The following is a 22,303-nucleotide window of genomic DNA, read 5'->3' as shown; positions in this document are numbered from 1 at the left end:
TGTTTGCCTGCTTTTATTTTCGTGCTAGTTTCGGGTTGTGTGACAGTTTTAACTCCACGAAAATTTCCACCTTTAAAAGTTCATGAGCACATAATCTCAGCTATATAACCCCCAGCATATTTCAGCCATTCTTTATTACATACTCTAAAGCAGGACTTCACTGCAACAGTACTTAAATCTTGATGAAGAAAGACAGAGAAAATTTGAGGAATTTGTCGTTCTTTAGTGTTTGTACATGTGTAATCTCATCAATATAAATGTCTAACTTTGTGTGTGTCTTATAACTAGGATTGTTCAGACGGGAAATATCTTCTGTGTGAGTATGCCTGGGGTGTCATCAAGAGACTCATATTCCAGGTGAGTACAGTGAAAGTAATCAGATTTGGCATCTTGATATCCTTAGTGTAAGTTAGAATGTAAAAAAAAAGGAAAATGCCAGTGAAAGTGCTAACGTTTTTATCATATCTAGAATGCCAGAGTTTAGAACGTGATTTCAGTGGAAAGATCACAATTCATTGTTGAAAGAACTATATTTCTGACCAGAAATGGTGAGTTTCAGGTGTATTCATAAGGGATGAGTGATTTTTTTTTTTTTTGGATCCTGTTAAAAGAAAAAAAAATGTGTTCATTGGTGCCATAATGGTAATGTTTGATTTAAGACCTACATAAAACATTGTTATTGTATCACAATATCACCATTCAATCAGGTGTGAGCTTTTGATCAGCTACCCTTGAACCAATACATATTTTCAAAATTGAAATTCAGTTTTAATATTGCATTTTTGTATGTTTTACTTTTCATGTACATACATTGTATCTTGTCTTTTGTAAATGCTGAATAAGTAGCAATAATGATGAAAAAGGAAATACCCAACACCTCATAGAGATGTCCGCTGCTTCATAGTATCATTGAATTTCAAAGAAAAAGTAATCACGTTTTTCCTCTCTAGAAAAAGAAGTTTGAACTGCTGGTGGAGGGTGTATCAGACGGGAGGAAAATCACCTACTACACATGCACGGAAGCAAAGTAAGTCTGAAGTGGAGTGTAAGGCTTCTCTTTTACTGACGTCATGTTAATCACCGGCATCATATTTCTCCCCCCCCCCCCCCCCCCCCCAAAAAAAAAAAAAAAAAAAAAAAAAAGGTGAGGAGGAAGACTTATGACTAGCACACATAATGTTCGTCTACTCTAATCCTTTGCCAGGGTGAGTTGTAGAGCTTCGTCCATCTTCTTTGGCTTCCAATGGCACTTAGAAATGTGTGTGTATGTATGCATGGGTATGTATGTATGTGTGTGTTTGTGTGTGTGTGTGTGTGGGTGAGTGTTTGTGTGTGTGTACTTACATAGATTCATTCATGGGTACAGAGAGGAAAAACGTGTGCGATGATGACCTGTGTTCCGTCATGCTCTTGGTGTATGGAAAACACCGGGAGAAGCAATACAGTTCCCAAAAAATCAGTGAGTGTGTGTTTGTGTCTGTGTGTGTGTATGTGTGTGTCGATATATCTTTCTGTGTGTGTATGTGTCTTTGAGAGAGGAGAAAGAGAGAGAGAGAGAGAGGGAGGTACATTCTTTTCTATTGTGGGGCCCTTAAGTAAAATTTGACCAATATTTGACCAAAGTGTAATTGTCTTTACTAAAGTTCACTCCATCATATATTTCAACCTATATGTTTGTGATTGTGATTGTTGAACTTCTTTCATTTGTATTTCATTTTGTGCTTTTTTATGTGTGTGTGCATTGTATGTGTGTGTGTGTGTGTTTTTGTTTTTTTTATGCTTGGTGAAACCAAACTACACTACACAAAGCTAAAACTGTTGTCTGTTTGTGTCTGATCACAGATCAAAACACCTCCTGAGGCTGTGCAAGGTAACTCATACATTCCAGATGCAGAACCAACCCCAGGTGGAGCGAGCCAGGAAGAGGGAGTCTGCATCAGGTAGCCATATTTTTGATCTCTCTTCTTTTTCCTTCTGAAATTCTTGCCATCGCATATTATGTAAAAACTCAAACAGTGGCGGCACCATTTAATTTTTGTAGTAATGTGTTGACAGCGCTGTGCCAGTGCACAGTGCAATTCAAGCTCTATTTGGGAGTATTCGGAAAAGCATCGAGCACTATCTCTATCTCCAAATTACCCATAGTTTTGTAAATTTTGTGAGCAAGTGTTACGTGATTGGAAAAGCATTGTCAGCTGTAAGCTCTGAAAATGTGTTTCTTTTGTGAAGTGACAATATTCAATTATGATAAACAGGGGAAAATTAGATGTGATGACTGCATAAATGTTCTGTGCATGCCTGCTGCATGGTAACTCTGCATTAGCGAAAGTGCACAAGTAAACGGCTTAAAATGTGACCCTGCTTGTCCTCTGCCTGCTGCGTGTCGGTTCGTGAGATCACCTCATTCATTTGCATGTAGTGTATAGCCAGCATATGAACTTGACTGCTAGCAAAGAGATGTTGCATTTATATGTGATAGGGAGAATTTATTTTGTGTGTTTCACTGATTGGACACAAAGGCATGTATGTAGGATTTTTTTTTTTTTTTTGGGGGGGGGGCGTTGAGTAGGGGAGAGAGAGAGGAAGGAGTGGGAGGGTCATTCACACCCTATGCACCCCTTGTGAGGATGAGATGTCTTAGATTACTATAAATACAATATATATATTTTTTTGGGGGGGGGGTGGGGAGGGGAGAGCGGAGGGTATGGGAGGAGAATTCACACCCTATGCACCCCTCCTGCAGGTGAGATGTCTTAGATTACTCAGAACATAATAAATAGTTTTTTTTGGGGGGGAGGGGCAGGGGGAGGGGAGAGAGGCAGGTATGGGAGGAGTATTCACACCCTATGCACCCCTTCAGCAGATGAGATGTACTTAGATTACTCAAAACATGACAAACATATTTGTGTTTTGAAATTGACTTCTTTGCCTGAAAAAAAAAAATGAAAACAAAGCAGGGCTTTTCCTTGACCTCGTAAATTATCCAAATAGGCCTTGGTGTGATTTTGTGGCTCTGAGCTGAAAGGGCATTCAAGACATGAAGTATGTTAGAGAATTAAGAGCCTTGGTGCTTATGTTAGAGTTGCCAGCTTGGATTTCTCTCCCTGGTCGTTAATGGAATCTTTAGTGAGAAGCAAAAAAAATATGTGCTTTGAGGCATTCTTTTACCTTTATGCAAGGAGAAAAATGTCGGGCAGAAATCTTTTCTTCATTCTTGAGAAACCACATACCCGGTACTTTAATTTTTTACCAGTGGTTATCTACTGACTCATGACAAAGAGCTACCAATAAGTATGTTTGAAAAATAATCTATTTCTTTTTTTTTGTAGAACAAAATTAAAAGAAATATGTTTGTATATAATAATATGCAACTATGTTTTCCCTGATATTTGATTTTGCATGCATTGCATGTGAAACTTCCCCATTTTAGACCAAAATGTTATTTTTTTTTTTTTGCATTTGAAATATACATATTTTCTTTACTGTGCGACAGTGCATTTCTAGATTTGCAGAAGTTAGCAGCCGTGACTGTAAATCATGTGATAATGTAATTCTCTCTTAGACATTCTGTTAGCTGTTTTTCAGACATCTGTACTACAGTTTATTTACTTCATCTCAAGGATGTATACTTTCATGTGGTGTTTTTTGTCCATTACCGTGAGAATAAAATGTGCAATGCTCCTCTTGAAAATATTTTTGCAGAGAAGAAACGCTACAGGGAATCGTACATCAGTGGCGACATCTCGTGGTCGGATCTGGACAGCTCCATGACGACAACGTCGTACAGCGAGATGTCGGCAACGAAGGTGGAGCAGCGGCTGTCGGTCATCAGCAATGTCAGCTCCGTAGCAACCTCCGGCATTGTGTCGGACGAAAGGCCGCCACTGGAGAAAACTCTGAGTGAAGGTAGATACGTGTGGCCCTTGCGGCAGCATCCTACTTTCTTTGTTATGATTAAATTTGTTTTTGTTTGTCAGGAAAGATTGAGATTATTGAAGTTATATGGAGTGCTTGATGTAATCATGTTGACCTTTTGCATTTTCCAGCATGATAAGAAAAGCAAGAGTCTTCTCGAACTTTAAACTTGTATTTCATTTCGTCAAACCATTTCAGAGTACTAGGCATAAGAACTCGGTTTGGTACAATTAGAATATACAAAATTGTGTATACAAACTACAGAATGTAACAAAATATTGAATACATAAGACATGCTACATGTATATGACACAAAAGGCATCAAATAATGGATAGTACAAAATATTTACAGTAGTGCTTGGATAAACATGTAATACTCAACACTCTGCTTGTAGAATACGGTAAATATCCACCAGAGGTTGTTAAACAGCAATGCTTAATCAGACTTATCATACAGTGTTTGACAGTTTAACTGTTTGCTTATCTTCTTAGAGTGAGGTTTACTGTAAAAGTAGAAATTTTCACGCATTTCGCGCAACAGAAACTAGCGTGGAAATAAAAGCACGCGAATATTTTGCTTGCCATATGTTCCTGTGCATGATGTCTTGATTATGCGGAATTAAAAACATGCGAAACTCTTCTCACCCGGCCAAGCGCAAAAAATTAATCATGCGAAAATATCCACTTTTACAGTATTTGGTTTCAGATCAGAAGTCGTGATGATTACACTCCCAATACCCATTTGAAAGTATCAGTTTATTAATTGAAAGGTTTTTCAGGAAGCATCTGATACTAAAACAGTTGTTAAACATAATTAGAAAAAAAAAAGTTAATAAAGTGAATGACACCAATTTTCAACTGTGGATTCTGCTTAAAGGTTATTTATACTATGGGGGGGGGGGGGGAATGCTATTTGATGAGATAATAAGATTGACGGTTGTGGATATTAAAAAGATTCACTTTGTCTTTTTGCTAAAGCGAGCCAGAAACTACTGAGCTTTGTCAGGACTGTTGAAATTTTACTCCGACTTCCCCCTTCCGTACTTTCAAATACTGGACTCAAGAAATGATCTCAGACTTTTCAGCTCTCAAGGTGACAAGATATCTGCGCTTTGATAACAAACATAAATCACAGAGAAATCATTTGGGTATTCCCATGTCTTCCATTAAGCTGAGAGCCATACTTTATATGGTTTGTAATGTCGAATTTTATATATGCTGGAATGGGATGCCAACTGTACCTAATAGATAAAAATTCAACTATCACTGAAGTGTGCATGTTTAAGGGAAGACCGCCTCTCATGGCTTCATTGTTGCCTTATTTTTCCTTTTGCCTTACCGTCCATTGCAGCCGAGAATGACGACTTGTCTTCCACGTCCAAAGCTCTTGGAGTCCTCCACTTCCGGCATGCTCTGCGGTCCAGGCGTGCAGCTAGAACCCCAGCTGTCTGTTCTGCCTCGTTGTCCAGGGAGGATATACTTCAAGCTGGTAAGCAGTTTGGGCATGAGATGGGTCGCACTTGTGGAAGGTTTGCTCCAGAGCTGATAATCAAGAGCAACAGAGCTGCCAAGCTCCCCCCCCCCCCTTTGATTCTGCAGGAAGCTCCCTGAAAAAAAAAAAAAAAGAAATGAAAGAAATGAAAAATAAAAAAGATAGACATCTCACGCATCTATGACAAGAGAAATGTAAAAACTAGCATCCTGGATAGGAAATTATTTTTATGCCTCCGCCACGAAGTGGTGCCGGAGGCATTATGTTTTCGGGTTGTCCGTCCGTCCGTCCGTCCGTACGTCCGTACGTCTGTACGTCCGTACGTCCGTACGTCTGTACGTCCGTACGTACGTACGTCCGTCCGTACGTACGTACGTCCGTTCCCCTTTCGTTTACGCGATAACTTGAGTAATATTTACTGGAATTTTACCAAACTTGGTCCAAGTATGGAGTATGATGGGGCAATTATTTGATTAGATTTTGGGTGAAATCGGCTGAAGGTCAAAGGTCAAAGGTCAAGGTCAAATCATGAAATTGTATCCGTTTACGTGATAACTCAAGACTGGATGGAGCAAATTTCACCAAACTTTGTTGGAGGATGATGTATGATGGGACAATTACTTGATTAGTTTTTCAGTGAAATTGGACAGAGGTCAAAGGTCAAAGATCAAGGTCAAATCCTAAAATTTTTCTGTTTACGTGATAACTCAAAACTGGATGAAGCAGCTTTCACAAACTTGTTCCAAGGATGATGTATGATGGGACAATTAGTTGAGTAGATTTTAGTGACATTGGCAAGAGGTCAAAGGTCAAAAGGTCAAGGTCAAATGCTATAAATGTTGCAATTTCCCCCATATCTATGCAATGCCCGAAGGTATTTTCTTGAACTTGGTGTGGACATGTACTACTGCGTAAAGATTCTCCAGAGAGAGTTTCATGTCATAAGGTCAAAGGTCAAAAGGTCAAAGGTTAGATAAAAATGTTGCAATATTACATTTCTCTCAAATGCTTCAATGTATCTTCGTGGAACTTGGTACATATGCATGTACTGTCTGGCAGGGATTATCTAGGGAATTTAGGGGTCATGGGTCAATAGTCAGGGGTCAAAGGTCAAGGTCAACTCCTCAAAATTTTACTATTTCCCTCATATACTAGTATATGCAATGCTTGCATTATTAGTTTCAAAACTTAATGCATTACCTAATGGAGATTCTCCGGGAAATTTCCAGCCAGAAGGTCAAAGGTTAAGGGTCAAAACCAGGTTTCAATGCCCCCCCCAAAAAAAAAAAAAAAAAAAAAATCTATTTTGTACCGTCATCACACTCTTTCTAGTACCTTGGAAATTACTCATTGCATAAACTTTCCCAAAATCCCCCAAATATGTGTACCTGCACTCTTAGAAAATTATAGCAAACCCAGTTCAAGACATTTCTGACAAACCTGTCATTTCAATATTTTGCCAGTTATGTGAAACTGTCATGGATCACACATTGTGAAGACATTGTACTATACGCCTATTGGGAGAATCATGCATTATGGCGGAGGCATCAGTCGCCATAGCGACATTTCTAGTTACTTCTGAGATACCTGAACAAACTTGGACTAAGTAGCAGCCTGATTGCTCTTTGAAAAACTCCCTGAGTTTGATGCGTTTATGTTTGCACCCATGGAGATATTGATTACTTATTCACTGCTAGAATTGTCCCAACACTAAAAAACATGCACACAAGTGTTTTTGTGAGCGAGATATTCCCCTTCTGGATTTTCATTAAGATGAAATGCGAGATTTGCAGAAGAATTTTGACGAGTTTCATGATTATAATCAGAATTATGTTGGTAATGGTGTGGTTGTGATTTTCATTATATATGATGATGATGATAATGATAGTGGTAATGGTGGGGATGATGATGATGATGATGATGATGATGATCATGAGGATGATGATGATGATGATGATGATGATGATGATGATGATGATGATGATGATAATGATTATAGTGATAGTGATGATGGTTGTGATAATGGTGATGATTGTGATGATAATATTATTATTACTTTTGTCATGATCACTGTGAAAATCATTGTTATTATCTTCATTATGGTCATCATTCTGGTCTCCTAAACTTATCTCTGATGGTCTGCATCTACAGACTGTGCGTCCAACCGCCACTCTGCCGCCATGTCTGATGCCTCAGCCACAGGGAGCACATGCAACTCACTCTTCTTCCTCGAGCGAGCCGGGAGGATGCCAGCTCACCAGTTGCATTCGGAAATCATCGCAGTGCCCAGCGAATCAGAGTGGGCCTCAGATGATGAGGTCTGTGCAGAGTCCTCTTGTGGATCAATGAGTAGAAAAATTGCCTGCCATTTATAGTTTGGAGATGATAGCTCTGAGATGATTTTTATTTAATTAAAGAGGCGGTGGGGGGGGGGGGGGGACAAAACTTTATCTTGAATAGTTAAAAGCAGATAATCTCTTCTTTTGGCTTTATAGTGAAATGGATACAATAAAAAGAAGAAAGAAAGAAAAACAAAAAGGAAATGGTAAATGCTTTCTTTTTAATAAAAACCAACCAGCATCATTGAAAGTATATTTGAATGTCATTAATATTCTTATAGTTTGATTGATTTAATGAATAAATCTGATAGTGTAATTGAAGTGCATTATGAGAATTTCACAGTCTATAAGAATTTCGTTCCAATGCAAGTTTTCTTCACATATATAGCTTAGCTTACAAATGCATGCATTACATTACAGATTACTGTAATGTGACTAACTGAAAAACAGGTTGTGTTTTTTCTACTAGACATGTCACTTTGGATTGCTATATGTATACCTTCCTTCCTTTGTGTCCGGTTTGAGCACTACAAGTTTTGATTTGCTTTTTTAAAACAATCATTCATAGGCTGAAGATGAAGACGACGATGAAGATGAGCAGCGGTATCAGAGAAAACTCAGGTTCATCCTCAAACCCTCATCTCATAGACACGCGAAAGATACGTGCCGAGATTGCCGACAAGGACGTGACAGCGCCATTGCTCAGTGCTCTGTGCAACGACCCCTCCCTTCTCATAATGCAACAGCAGCAGCAGCAGAAGGAAGAGTTGAGCAATGCGAATCAGGAGGACCATTCGCTGGACAGTAACGATCTCAGCCGCACGTCCAGCAGCCGCGGCTCAGGCTCTGTGCACGAGAAGAGCTACCACGAGGACCTCAACAACTCCCTGACGACTCTCGTCAGCCACAGCTCGATAGACTCTGACATGCACAGCTCGGTGGTGGACCGCCTCAATGCCAACTCGTGCTCCATGCTGAATGCCCCTAGCGTGTACTCGATCGGCCTCTCGCACGGGCAACTCTCAAAGCACCAGACACTCTCGACCCTGAACGACCTCGGGGACGTGGTCGACCACGCCCCATTCGACGCGCGGTTGAGCTTTGACGCGGCCAGCGACGGGAGGGTCAAGTGCCAGACGCTGCGTCCAAAATGAACGCAAGCGAGCAGATGCTCTTGCTCGGCGCGAGTGTCAGTACAGTGTCCCGCGAGGAGTCCGTCTCGTACTCTGCCCCAAATCTTTCACCGGGTGCTAAAGTTCCTATCGCTAGTCACTGAGAGTGGGCGACTGACCACACACCTGATGGAATAGTGGTAGCAACAACAACAATAACAAGACAAGATGTGTTGACCACATCTTGATGTCCACACTTTGCTGCATGGAGATTCCGATAATCACAGAATGAGGCTGTTTCGACAAGCAATGCAATAACAAGTTATGTGTATCTACTGCAAGATATGCTGAAAGAGCATTTTCAGATATTGTAAAAAAGCAGTCTGAACGAAGTATTATCTTTTAATTTTTTTTTTAAAGACAGGGTCTGTCAACTAAGCAAGTCATCTCTGTGTTCAATTTAACTCAGATTTCCATGTGCTTTGAATGCCAATCAATGTACAACCTCAACTCTATGTGTGAACTCGTCGAAAATTAAATGTCAAGTATTCATTTGCAAGCTCATAAACGGTGTTGGAAGGAAGATGCAAAGTTTGGACAATAATGAGAGTAATTAGGTAAACAGCATGTTACAAAATTCTGTACATGTGTAGATAGTGCATATGTGATATGAGTGTATGTTATTGTTATATGTTTTTGTGCTAATTATTATGATTTATGAAAACACAAATTAATGATAACAAATTTGAATACCTTCTTGAACGGCATAACTGAATCGAAATGACTCTAAAGGGAAACAGTGTTGATCGAACATGGATTGTTTGGGACTTTTTATATCCATTTGTTGTTTTGACTGAACTCTTTTTTTTTTTGGTACAATTTGTGAATTGTCAGTGTGGATGTTGTATATGACAATGCGATTTCACTTTTATACCTGTATGATATACTGTATATGTCATATATTTGCAGGTTTTTTATTTTTGTGAATTTGCGAGTCAGGTGCTATTCGCAAATTTAGCAACGCGTGAAAATATGAACTCTGATCGTGACATGATGCAATGTGAGCATGTACATTTCTCCATCTTTTGCTGCACTCCATGATCGTGAATTTTACCACTCATGAAATTGTCAGGAAGTTCGGATTCACAAAAAATTAGCCTCGCTAAATATATGGCAGTATACAGTAGGTATCATGTCAACGTTCAGGCAATGTGGTTACACCAACCATGGTGATACATTGTCCATTTAAAATGCTTTCATATACAGTATATAGTCATACATGCACAATATGTGGGGCCTTGCCACTCTCAAGATATTTCAAATGTCAAAGACCAAAGATTGTAATGTAAAAATATACAAATACTTACAACGAGCTGGTACCTCAAGGACTTCACTTTGTGAATTCTGTTAAAAGGTGATTTTATACCAAAATGAGGTAGAATACTGCATTTTCTACATGTTCAGAGATCTTTTGTAGTATGCTCTGTTGGTCTGTGTTCATGACCATAAATTCACAGTGTGAGAGCATATTTAAAGTGCTTTGAGAATGGGAGAAATTAGAAGTTAGGATATCTAAAGAGTGGAACATGTTTCACTTTCCTAAAGATGCTTTATGTTGTGAGTTGTGAAAAGCTGATGGCTTATGGCTGAGAATTTATGTGAATTCAGTATTCAATCTGATTAGTATCATGAGGATCAGAAAAACAAAATCTGGGCATGGGTTCTTCATATCAGAAGAGACGCGATGTTGGTATATCCTGCACTAGTGTTGGAGATGTGGCAAAATTCATTCGGAAATATATTAGGATTTTACCATGTACGTGACAGTGAAATATAATTGATATGGTTGCTGTTGATATCAGTATTTAAGTGTGACTGGCTTCATTTGAAGATCCAATGTCTAATTACAAGCCATAAAGGTGCAGTTCTAGCTTCTCTGAAGATTGCATTCATGCACGTCAAATTTTAATTTTTCCGAATATCAAACTGGGCAGTCGCAAATCTTGCAATGAAATGCAAGAGAAGAGAAGTTTATGCGGAGAAAGCACCAAGAAAAGAAACAATCAAAGGGCACACTTTGTAGGTATGCCCTGTTTGTTTTCCATAACTATAGATTTCATGTTCTCTCTTCCTTTGTACGGATTTGTCCATTGTCTTTATTCTTGGCAATAAACGAGGGGAGCTTGAACATGAGCCATGCAATTCAATAGTTAGTCTTCCAAAGGAATGCCCTTGATGTCACAGACTAAAGAATGATCATATTTCACCAATCAAAATTTATACCTTTGCCTTCAAACTTTGAAGAGGGATGCAAACAGCTGGAACAGATGTTGACATACCCCATTCTAAGGTGCACATAGTTGCTTTCAGAAGATTGTCTCTAGTGTTTAGTGTGTCAATATCATGATGCAAAGACCCTTGCTCTCTCTAAAGTCATTTCTTTTCCCTTATGTTTATTTACATATTTCATAAGCAGATGCTATATCAATTGATTCAAAACCATGGATTCTTTAAATGGTGAAGTTGCAAGGTCCATCTTACTTCCATTTGTTCTAGCATTCTGTGCTGCATGAGTTGTAAGTTTGCTATCTTTGGAGGGTTTCTTCTTTGTTCAAATTTGCCTTCAGATTTGGCCTATTGAAGCTTTGAATTATACTTCACAACCTGTAATTTTCTTTTAAGTGGTTGGGTGTTGGAGAGAATGTCAGTTCTTTCTTTCTGTACCCATTTTGCAGTATGATACAAAAAAGATGGCCTTTTTGAACTACTCTTTCTTGGCCTTTCTGTAAAACCATTTAACACTCTTCTATTTAAATTCATGAACTCTTCTATTTTCCTGTTACATGAACCCGTTTCATTCATAATGCTTCCGTAGCTCTGTGAATTAAATTAATGTAAGGTAAATTGCAGACTTTTGATGAAGCTAATTAAATATATTTACCTTGGGGCTGCATTTTCAAAAGAAGGCTGGGAAACTCAAGTGTTTCAAAATCTAACAGGGATTTGCTGCTGACTGTAAGCAATGCACTGAAAATTGTGGCATGTAGTAACATATCCCATTGTGTTTAATTCTTCTGTCAGAAGCTTATGCCAGTCATTTGTTCTGATGTGCATATTGTGGCTACCTATTGTGTATTCATATTGTGTGTTCACTGTTAAAAAGAGTGAAAGTGGGCTTTTCTTACCCACAATATACAACGTGTTCGAAATTTCAGAAGTACATCAAATCTCTAACATTTTGAATTAGTACAAATATCCGTCTAAACATTATAATGGTATTTGATCACAATGTTAAAAGTTATGTCCAGAGCAGCTATGTACCTGCATAGCATGCTAGTTGATGGAAGACTGTTTTTAAACTTTGTCCCAAGGGTAACACTTTGATATACAAGTAATGTTGTATCTTTCAACAAGTTCAAGCCAATAATCTTTGCCTTTTTTTTATAACATCAGGCTAGCTTTAAAATGCACTACATATGCTGGCAATTTTAGCGTTACCTCATAATGTGTCAAAGTATTTCCCTCCAACCTAGCCCTCCTAGGTTGCATTAAAGGGGATCAGGTATATCCTAAGACAATGAAGCCTTTGCAGCTATGATGAAATGATTATTCCATTTTTGTAATGCTAATCAAAATCTCAATTGTCATATCAAACATGAATGTATATATACATCATATGTTTATGGTTGTCACCCATTATACATTGCCTAAACTTATCTTTACAGAGAATCTCAAGACCACCTCAAAACAACTAAATCTCTTCCTAGTCACTCTGTAAGAACAGAGACATCTGTATTCGTCCTGAAGATGGAGAGGGAGTGGGTCCCCAAACTGCGTACTGTAAAACCAGAAATATTCGTGGCATGACACTTTTGCAAATTGGAGCCATCTGCCTTTTTCATGGCACAAAATTTTCGCGAATTGCCACTGGCATTCAAATGCATTGCATGGACAAGAACTTTTGTGTGCATTTTACTCTTGTGAATCTAGCCTCCTCGCAAAACTCGCGAAAATTTCATGCTTGCTAAAATTTCTGGTTTTTCTGTAATCAGTTGGCTCAATCTGTTTGGATGTCTTAGAACTGTTAGACATAGGGATGTACATGGAGCAGGTGGCATAAATCAAAAAGAACTTATTTGAAGCACAACTTTCTCCTCAGGTAGCAACATCTCTTGTATGCAAATGATAACAGAGGCTGTGTAAAGCAGAAATGAAACAAGGCTCATTGTTGCCTCGCAAAATGTCAAGGGGTTGAAATGAGGCAAAGTTCACTTCTTCACTAAAGAGCGAAACTTGCATAGAACAACTTAGTCTTGGACAAGTGGAAGAATCCTTCACTAGTCAGAAATATTGAAATGAAATCAAAAAGTCTCCTCCACTTCGTATGGCCAGTATAGGGACCAGAGTGAGTTCAAGTGTGGCATCTTGCTATTTTACTGCTGAGCGTCCTTCTGAAAAACTTGTGCATCAGTATGAATGGTGTGTGAGGGAAAGCCATTTTTTCTTCTTTTTTCTTCAGAAAGATTTTAAAGTGTGGTTGTGTTAAACTGCACATCCTGGTTGTTAACCTTCACATTACTGTTGGCAACCTGTTTATGTCAAATGTACATTATCAGTGGTGTTTTTAGATGGTGATCCTGAAAAGGTTAGACTAAATTCGTTGCTGTCCTTGCATAATAGTGTTACCTTCATTCATCAAAGTCACCAAAGGAGTGTCTGTTAAACAGCATACTGTTAAACAGCATATTGTCTTTGATGGGCACAGTTGGTCTTAAAGGCTGAAAGGGTTCGCGTTGTGCCATGTCTGTGAGGTCTCTAAAACTCTACAATGTCAGTTATGACTCAAATTTTGAATTGAATCAAATCAAAAGCAATCAAATTTTAATCAAAATTTAATCAAATTGAACTGTGTTCTGTTTTTGTTTTCTTTCTTTGCATTCATTCTGCTTGTTTTCATTAGTGTAATACAGAGTAGGTGAGTTGCAGGCAAAGCTTGTACACTGTCCAATGCATACTGCCATAAGCAGTCATTTCAGAATCACACTTAGTGTACAATATCTGCTCACGCCTGGGGACAGTATTTACTGGCAAACTATGAGGAATCTGGCATACATAAACTCCGCCCACTGAAGTAAACCATGCCATGCCGGGGCATAGTTCTTTGGTTGAATTCCGCAGTGGACATACTGGTAGCGGTAGTTAGTGTTTTACAGGTGTAGTCACAGACTGCTTCATCAACAAATCAGATGTGACAGAGTCTTTGAATGAAATGTACAACATCCTCTGATGCATCTCTGTGATTCGCTGGGTGCTGTTTTTATTTCAATTTCAGTTTTGTATTTGTGATGGTATGTCACATTGTCAGGTCATTTTTACATTATTTTTTATTTTTCACTTTCATTTTTCTAATAAGTATTTATAGCATGAATATGAAACACTTTTACCATCTCAGCATTTTACAGATTGTAATAAGGGGAGTATATTTTATGTAGGAATATTTAAAACATCTTTTTATATGATACTCTCAGGTATGTACTATTTAAGAAGCGAACTCAGACATTAAGAAACGACTTGCATTTCCTGCTATGCAAATATGTATTTTGTCAATTTTTTAATGTTCTCTGTCCTTGATTGTATTTGTTAGTGAAAGAAATGTGTTATTTTCCATAAATGTAAGTCAACACTTCCTGTGACTTAAAAAAAAAAGAAGTTGGAATGGACATGGGGATGATATGTCGACCAGCCAAAATAGCAAGGAGTCTGTTTCCAGGGTTTGTGTGTACCATATGTGACCCGCTACAACAAAAGGATCCTAAAGTCGCTGGTGGGTGAGCCGAGAAAATTGAGTTTGAAGTCAGATCATCAAAATCCGTCGAAACGTTCAGATTTCTGTTTTTGACATAATTATGTGGTCTAATGTATCTTTTATCATCTGCTGAAATTTCGAAGCTAAATGATCAGTGGAAAGGCAAGAAAATAGCATTTTTCTGGGCCATGATTTTCCGACTTTCAACGCAACAGAAACGCGTCCGAAGATTTGGATTTAGCGCCGCAGCTAGACTCCACCCCTAGCAATGAAGGAGTGATCTCATTGGTCAGTGCGTGGCATCCTGATCACTGATTGGTCGTGCGTAGATCGCTGGCGCTAAGCTTGAATGAACATCGCAGAGGTTGCTAGGAGCTTACCTTCTATTGTCAAACGGTGAAAACTGTCTTGCATCCCCTTGATCATGATAGCGTCGGAAGGAAAACTTTGAAGGCGGTTTTCTCGAAATGCTGATTTCCTAAACCACTTGACATGCGCTAATAAAATCATCGATATCTCCGCAACCTAGAACTTTTAGTAGTCATGTTATATATGACATTGAAGCGGAAGAGTAAGGGAATAATGTCGTGTCATTTTCAGAAAATTGTCCTCTATTCGGATCCTTTTGTTGCAGCGGGTCACATATGTTCTTCGAATGGAAATGTACACCCTTATTTCTATTGCTTAAAGATACCAGTACATGCCTTGGCATGAGCTAATGTACTGTAAGAGTGGAAAGTTTTGCGTATTTAACACGAAATCAACGTGAAAAATAAAAACATGCATTTTTTTTTTCTTGTAATACAGTGTATGTAACACTACTTTGAAATTTGATTACACAGAATTAAACTCATCTTACCAGGCTGAGTGGGAAAAATTACTTGTGAAAATTTCCACTTCTGTAGTAGTTTACAAGTCTCCCGTATTTACACCTCAAGCGTCCACCCTATGTTTTCACAGTGCAGTACTATTCTGTTGTGATCGAGAACATTGTCCCCTCCTTTGGAAATTTTTGTGTCAGTGCATGGGAGCAAATTGTCACAATCTAATTTATTTTCTTGTCTCCACTGTCCCCTTAAGTTTGTTTTCAGTTTCATATGAAATGTCATTGTTCTATCGCTATTTCATTCATGAATGCCTTTACTTAACAAAGACCTTGGGATTGATTATTATGTTTATTCCGTGAAGAATTTACACCAAGTTCTGAGAAAATTGCTTTGATGTAAATATCACCTTGACTATTTTTTATAGCAGGTACTATTCATGCCACCAGATGTTCCCTAGTGATGAATGCATTGTCTTGATTAGTGCACTGTCCCCGTGCATTAAACAATGGTGGGTTTCACACTTTGGGAAGTACTCGTTTGTAATTGTGTTTCAGAAACAATCAAACATGTAACCATTGATGTACTCACATGGAGGAGTTTGTATATACCGATGCAATGTGGTGAGATGACTGCAAGGTAAACCTAGGCTCCATCTCTTAGTAGGTTAACTGTTTTGAATTGCAGTTTGTGCTAAGACTCGAGCAAAATTTCATTGCAAAACACCTGTGATCCACAATCACCAACTGTGATTTGAGAAATTTGTGGATTTACCAACCCCCCCCCCCCCCCACCATAAAAGACAAATGAAAATTGATTAGCATAACAAATTTGAAGGAACGTATTTACAAACAAGTTCTGTGTAAGTGTGAAGTCCTCCACACTTTAAATAAAAGGAGTGCACATTGTTGTTGTGTTCATATTTTTATGTTTTTATTCATTTTTGCACAGGAGTGCTGGTGCTAGCATGTACACATTTGTGTTATTTTCTGATGATATGAAGTATGAAGTCTGTCCTTACAAAAAGCAGATATGGGGTGAGGTGTTTGCAAGAGATTTTCACTGAAATTGTCCAAAAATGCATTTTAATGTCAAAATTTAATTGGCAAATCATTAGTGCCAATGGAAGGAAGGATTTTAACTTTTCTGCTATCATGTGACTGGAAAATTCATGGAAAATTCTTGCATTTTTGTTTGATATTATTGGCTGTACAATCCAGGAAATATAGGCTTGTTTGAGGCGTGGCTGCAGATTTGAGATGGTCATACTGATAATGAGAAATCAAAGAGAAGGTCATCGAAACATGAAATATATGCACAACTTTCACATATAAATGTCCCAAACAGCTCATGTATGATGACAATTATTTGTCTGTCATCACCTTTTCTTTTACTTCAGGTAATGTATCTGAAGACTTTGTTTATGCTTTAACCAAATCATTTTAAACTTCATGTTATCTATCTTCTTCTTTTTTTTTTGTATTTGTATTGTTTAAAATATTGTTTCCAAGTATCATTTTTTTACACCTTTCCCCCAATGTTAGCAATTATAATGTTGATATTATTTTGTGTTTAACTGTTGTTATTACTGATATATCTGTTAACTCTTTTTGTGTATCAAGTGCTATTTGAGCATACTGATGAATGTTTCAAAAATAACACCAAATAAATACTGCATACGTATCAATTATGAATATGAATGACTGCAAATCCATGTTTCTTGTAATCTCTTCTCTTCATGAAGTACGAATTTGTATACTGTATTTGTGAAAGGGAGTGTTTTCTGATATTATATAATATATAGTTTATATAATACAGGTATATATATGTATATATATATGTATATATATATATATATATATATATATATATATATATATATATATATATATATATATATATATATATATATATATATATATATATATATATATATATATATACTGTACATATATGTGTGTTTGTGTGGGTGGGTGTATGTGTAGAATTTCAGCAACAAAATGACAAAGACAGTTATCTTTACCAAACTGCGAAGAAAAGTACAAGATTTCAGAATTCTACAATATATCCTTCATACAAAGTATACTGTATGCCCCAGTTACATACTTAGTAACTTTTCTTGTGTGTGTGTGTGTGTGTGTGTGTGTGTGTGTGTGGTGTTTTTTGTTTATGTTTTTTCTGGTCTGTCTCTTGAAGTGTAAGCAAGGTTTTGGTAAAAATCCCCCCAAAATTGAAAAAGGGATCTTTAAAAATTGCTATTGTTATTACCATGATTTTAAGAAATGAAAAAGGAAGACAATTAACCATGAAACCACGGAGCTGCTAGTGCAGATAAGGTCCGGACAAAAATATCGTTCTCATACAACAGTTTGACAATCAGCCGCTGCATTATTCAATCATTCTTGTTTATCTTTTCTCAGTACACTTTGTGCATCATGTCATTGCTCATTTCACCACTTCCAGTTGATAAATTTATGTTCTTCCTCATGAGGAAGACTCATAACCTCTACCAAGTAACTATGTTATGTATGATATACATATCATTGCTAACTACATAACAGAAAAGAAAATGACAGCATATTATGCTGTCATTTTTTTTTCTGTTATGTAGTTAGCAATGATACTGGAAAAGTTATGAACAGATCTTTAACAAATTTTCAGAACAGATCCACTGTGGTATGAGTCTTGGACAATTTGTTTCTCAGAGGCTGAGGTGGAGGTTTTCACTATTAATCTAGCCGATTACTTTAATGAATTTTGCATTATCTTTCTTCCTTCATTGCTTTTGAATTGCCTTTTGGGAGTACCTAATCCTCACATTTAGTTCAGACTATACTACTTTGTATTTGTATTTTATTTCACTTTTGAAATAAAACTGTTCAAATGAATGAATGAATGAATGAATGAATGAATGAATGAATGAATGAATGAATGAATGAATGAATGAATGAATGAATGAATGAATGAATGAATGAATGAATGAATGAATGAATGAATGAATGAATGAATGAATGAATGAATGAATGAATGAATGAATGAATGAATGAATGAATGAATGAATGAATGAATGAATGAATGAATGAATGAATGAATGAATGAATGAATGAATACATAAATAAGTAGATAGATAAATTATTAAATAAATAGATGAAAAAGAGTTTGAAGTATATAAACAAGACTATTCTTTAAAAAACAAAATGAGTCAGAAATAGGAACCTACAGGTGAATGTAACCACACTGTCCAATCAGGATCCCAAGTACTAGTACATGGGCAGACCTCTTCATGATTAGATCAAAATTTTGACCTGTAGTAACATATTGTACACACGACGTACATGAAAGCCTGAGATGAAGGCTAGTAACATACTCGAAAGCAATTTTACACGTAAAAATGTGTAGTACGCCGTGGAGCCCAACGGCGGCCATTTTAGGAAGCAAGCCGCTGGATTAATATCGCGAGTGTATAATACGTGACCTATGGGAGTGAATTCTGCCTCCCCTTCATTTTCTCCCTTTTAAGGAGGCAAAAAGCGGTATAGCTTTGTTTGATACCTCAAATTTCCATTTAGAAGCATCATTTATGCCAAAAAATGAAGAAATCTCCATTATTTTCGAATCTGTAATCCCTCAAAGTTCGAGCTGCATTTATATAGCACAACGCCTTTCTCTTTCTCTCTCCCCCTCTCTCTCTCCTCTCTCTCTCCCTCTCTTTTACCCCTGCCTTTTTGGCCTTATATCACACCTTTGGGAGGGGGAGAACGTTTCCCCTGGATTTTTTCTGAGGATCATCCCAGTGCATTTTCAAACTTTTGTGTATTCTCATTTTTCTTTTTTTTTAACACTATTGATAGACCTTGTCACGATGATCTGCAATGCGAACATGCAAAGATCACAAATATTTGATTGAAAATTTATTCAAAAAAAAAAAAAAACAAACAAACGTTACATTTTCTCAAAATTTCTCAAAATATTCCACTAAAGGTGTGCATCACATCGTTGAATTTTAATTCAGAAAATGCATCTAGGCTCCCTTCCCGGCCCCTTCGGTCCACCTCTTGCACACTGAAGACGCGCATATTACTAGTATGTCGATCCTGGATAAAGAAGTCGCGAATGATAATGAATTTAACCACATTTTCCCTACATTTCTTCCTTTTTTAAAATTAAAAATCGCAAATATTCCACGAAGATGTGCACCAACCCGGCCCGGGCCCCAGTACTGTCGACTTCAATACAGAGTGCACCGTGAAGACCGATAACGTAGATCAAGAGATGACAGACTATCTCTGCCAAGGATCACTGTTGTCTACTCCCAGAGTCTCTTTGGTTAAACACATTTTGAATATCAAATGCACCAAAGTGGGCACCGAGATTGTTGAATTCTTCTTGAAAAATCCAAAAGCTCCGACGGTATGGAGGGGGCAGTGGGTATAGACAATCCTCAGATCAGACCTGGAGGTATGATTTGCAGCCAAGAGAGACGATCTCAATGTAAGAAATACGGCCAAGAAAGGCGATTAATGTACGTTCAAGCCCCCCCCCCCCCCCACACACACACACACAGTCACATCACTACACATTGCCACTTTACCCAGGAATCTGTTTCTATTAGGGCAAGCTCACACATTGTTATAATTAAGGTTTAGAGACGTTGTTTTCAGGGATCAGTAATGTGAAAATGTATAGGTGACGGCGACAAAGGATCACGATTATGATGAAATAAAATAATAATACTAAGAAGGAGAGTACCATAGTTGATAAGAATAAATTTGTATTTCATTTCATAATTCTATTTACTCCAGGACGGCACATGATTCAGCCAAAAGGGCCGGTGTTCCTCATGTCCGTGCATCATAACAATACATAATAAAAACAATACCACTCATCCGTTTGGTCCAGTTTAATTCCAGTTCCAATTCAAATTTAAATTCAAATCTTATTTGTACTTTTTCAACAGAATGTACGAAGAAATAATATGTGAAATTTGACTGACATGCGTGTCGTTGAAATTTGATATACACAGCGACCCGGCAATATGCAGGGATAATCATGTTGATGTCTATTATGATCACATACCAAAAAAAAAGAGAGACATACAATTCACAAATTTAAAAAGTGCAACACAGCGAAAAAGCTCACACGTATATATCAAAAGGTCTATACATTACCCCCCCCCCATTAAAACAGAAAGAAAGAAAGAAAAAAAAAGAAAGAAAGAAAGAAAGAAAGATAACCCCCGAAAGAAGAAATAGAATAGTATTTTGCAGCTTTTTTTGGAAACGACTTTATAGAAAGGAAATTTTATTGACCGCCTACTATGATTTCTATTGGTTGTCCCCCCTCCCACGGTGAGAACTTTTTTGCATTTTGATGTTGCAAATGGTGCAATTTGATGCATGTTTTTGCGTGTTTTAACGAGTTGAAACAGTCCCACTTGTTTAAGGTTGCTGTATTATTTTAGTGTAGATTATTATTGAACAATTTGCCTATAAAAATGGTGTCATTTAAATAATCTTCTTGTATTAATTCTTACACTGAATATCATGAACGCTGTCTGTTCAGCAATCAAACAGAAAAAGCATGAAGACAAGGGTGTAGATAGGGGCCTATCCCCTCCCACACGAAGGTGATTTTGCATTTCCAGATCTGAAATTCAGTGATCTGGTGCAAATTTTTGGTGCAATACTTTTTCAACGAAGTGTTAAAATCACAGAATTCAGCTCTTATTCCGAATGTGCATCATCAGCCTGTGTGCGTACATGTACAAAGTCTAGTGAGGTAGAGCTTAGGGGAAGGGGGATTCCCCCTCCCCTTGTACATGAGGGAACTTTGAGTTTTCGGAATATAAGTGATAAGTCTTGTGCACTCAGAATTATTCATAATTTTTTGTAAATCTAAAAAGTGTACTAAGCTAGGGAAAGAGGTAGAGAGGGGGAGGGTTTGGGAGGGGGATACCCCCTCCCAAGCACGAGAGATTTTGCACATTTTGAATTGAAATTCAACGATCTGGTGCACACTTTGAGTGAAATATTCAAAAAATATGATCTCATTTGATGAAAGGTTGCAAAGGAGACCCGCTTCATGTGCATGCATACAGTATACACGCATTTTTTTTTTCCGCCTCCCAAATCCCCGGTCCAAATTTTAGGGGGGGGGGGGGGGGGAACGACCGCCCCATCGCCCCCCCCCCCGCCCCCCCCCCCCCCCCCCCCGGCTACGCCAGTGGGGGGAGGGCTCTGAAGCTGTGAGCACCCTCATAATACACACCATAGTTTAGGTATCATTTAGGAGTTAGCTCGAATTTTGAGGGACTACAGATTGGATGATAAAGAGCATTCCTTCATTTATATTTCGTTCTTAGGCAGGAATGATACTTATAAATGCCGTAATGAGGTCCGAAGTTCTTCTTTTACTCTGTATGCCTCTCTAAAAAGGAGAAAATGAAAGGGAGGCAGACCTACTCTCCATTGAGGTAAAAATCCGCCCGCTATCGATCGATCGCCTTGCTTCCTAAAATGGCGCCAACACTCCGGTGAGCGTACTACGCAAAATCGCGAGAGTGCACCCTCTTTGGTTTGTACGCTCTTTGCTCGAAAGCCCGTAGGGTCATTCCATCATCGTTTTACGCACGTACGTTTACTGTTATCACGCACCGGAACCCCCCGCGCCCAGCCTGGACCTAACCCCGTTGGCATCCGCAGGTGAGAAACCCGGGTATTCTTTGCCCTTGTCCTTTGAAAACATCATGAAAGTTCCGTAGTACAGTCAAGAGAAGAAACGATTGAAGGTTGTGAATGTGTACAACCTGTACGAAA

The 22,303-nt window shown here is 38.0% G+C and overlaps 1 protein-coding gene across 1 annotated transcript in view; it reads left to right on the top strand.

Moving 5' to 3' along the window:
• Positions 1 to 9,631, top strand: part of LOC140237093 (uncharacterized) — a 65,741-nt gene extending 56,110 nt beyond the window's left edge. Inside the window, 8 exon segments of the mRNA XM_072317067.1 lie at positions 289 to 357; positions 951 to 1,027; positions 1,843 to 1,940; positions 3,703 to 3,906; positions 5,267 to 5,404; positions 7,559 to 7,706; positions 8,315 to 8,886; positions 8,889 to 9,631. Coding sequence (XP_072173168.1) covers positions 289 to 357; positions 951 to 1,027; positions 1,843 to 1,940; positions 3,703 to 3,906; positions 5,267 to 5,404; positions 7,559 to 7,706; positions 8,315 to 8,886; positions 8,889 to 9,022 — 1,440 coding nt within the window. The 3' untranslated portion in view covers positions 9,023 to 9,631.
• Positions 9,632 to 22,303: the final 12,672 nt, after the last annotated feature.

This window comes from Diadema setosum, chromosome 1, assembly GCF_964275005.1.
Source record: "Diadema setosum chromosome 1, eeDiaSeto1, whole genome shotgun sequence".
Classification (NCBI taxonomy): domain Eukaryota; kingdom Metazoa; phylum Echinodermata; class Echinoidea; order Diadematoida; family Diadematidae; genus Diadema; species Diadema setosum.
Note: the sequence above shows the minus strand (reverse complement) of the source record. Positions and strands in the feature narration are given on the sequence as shown.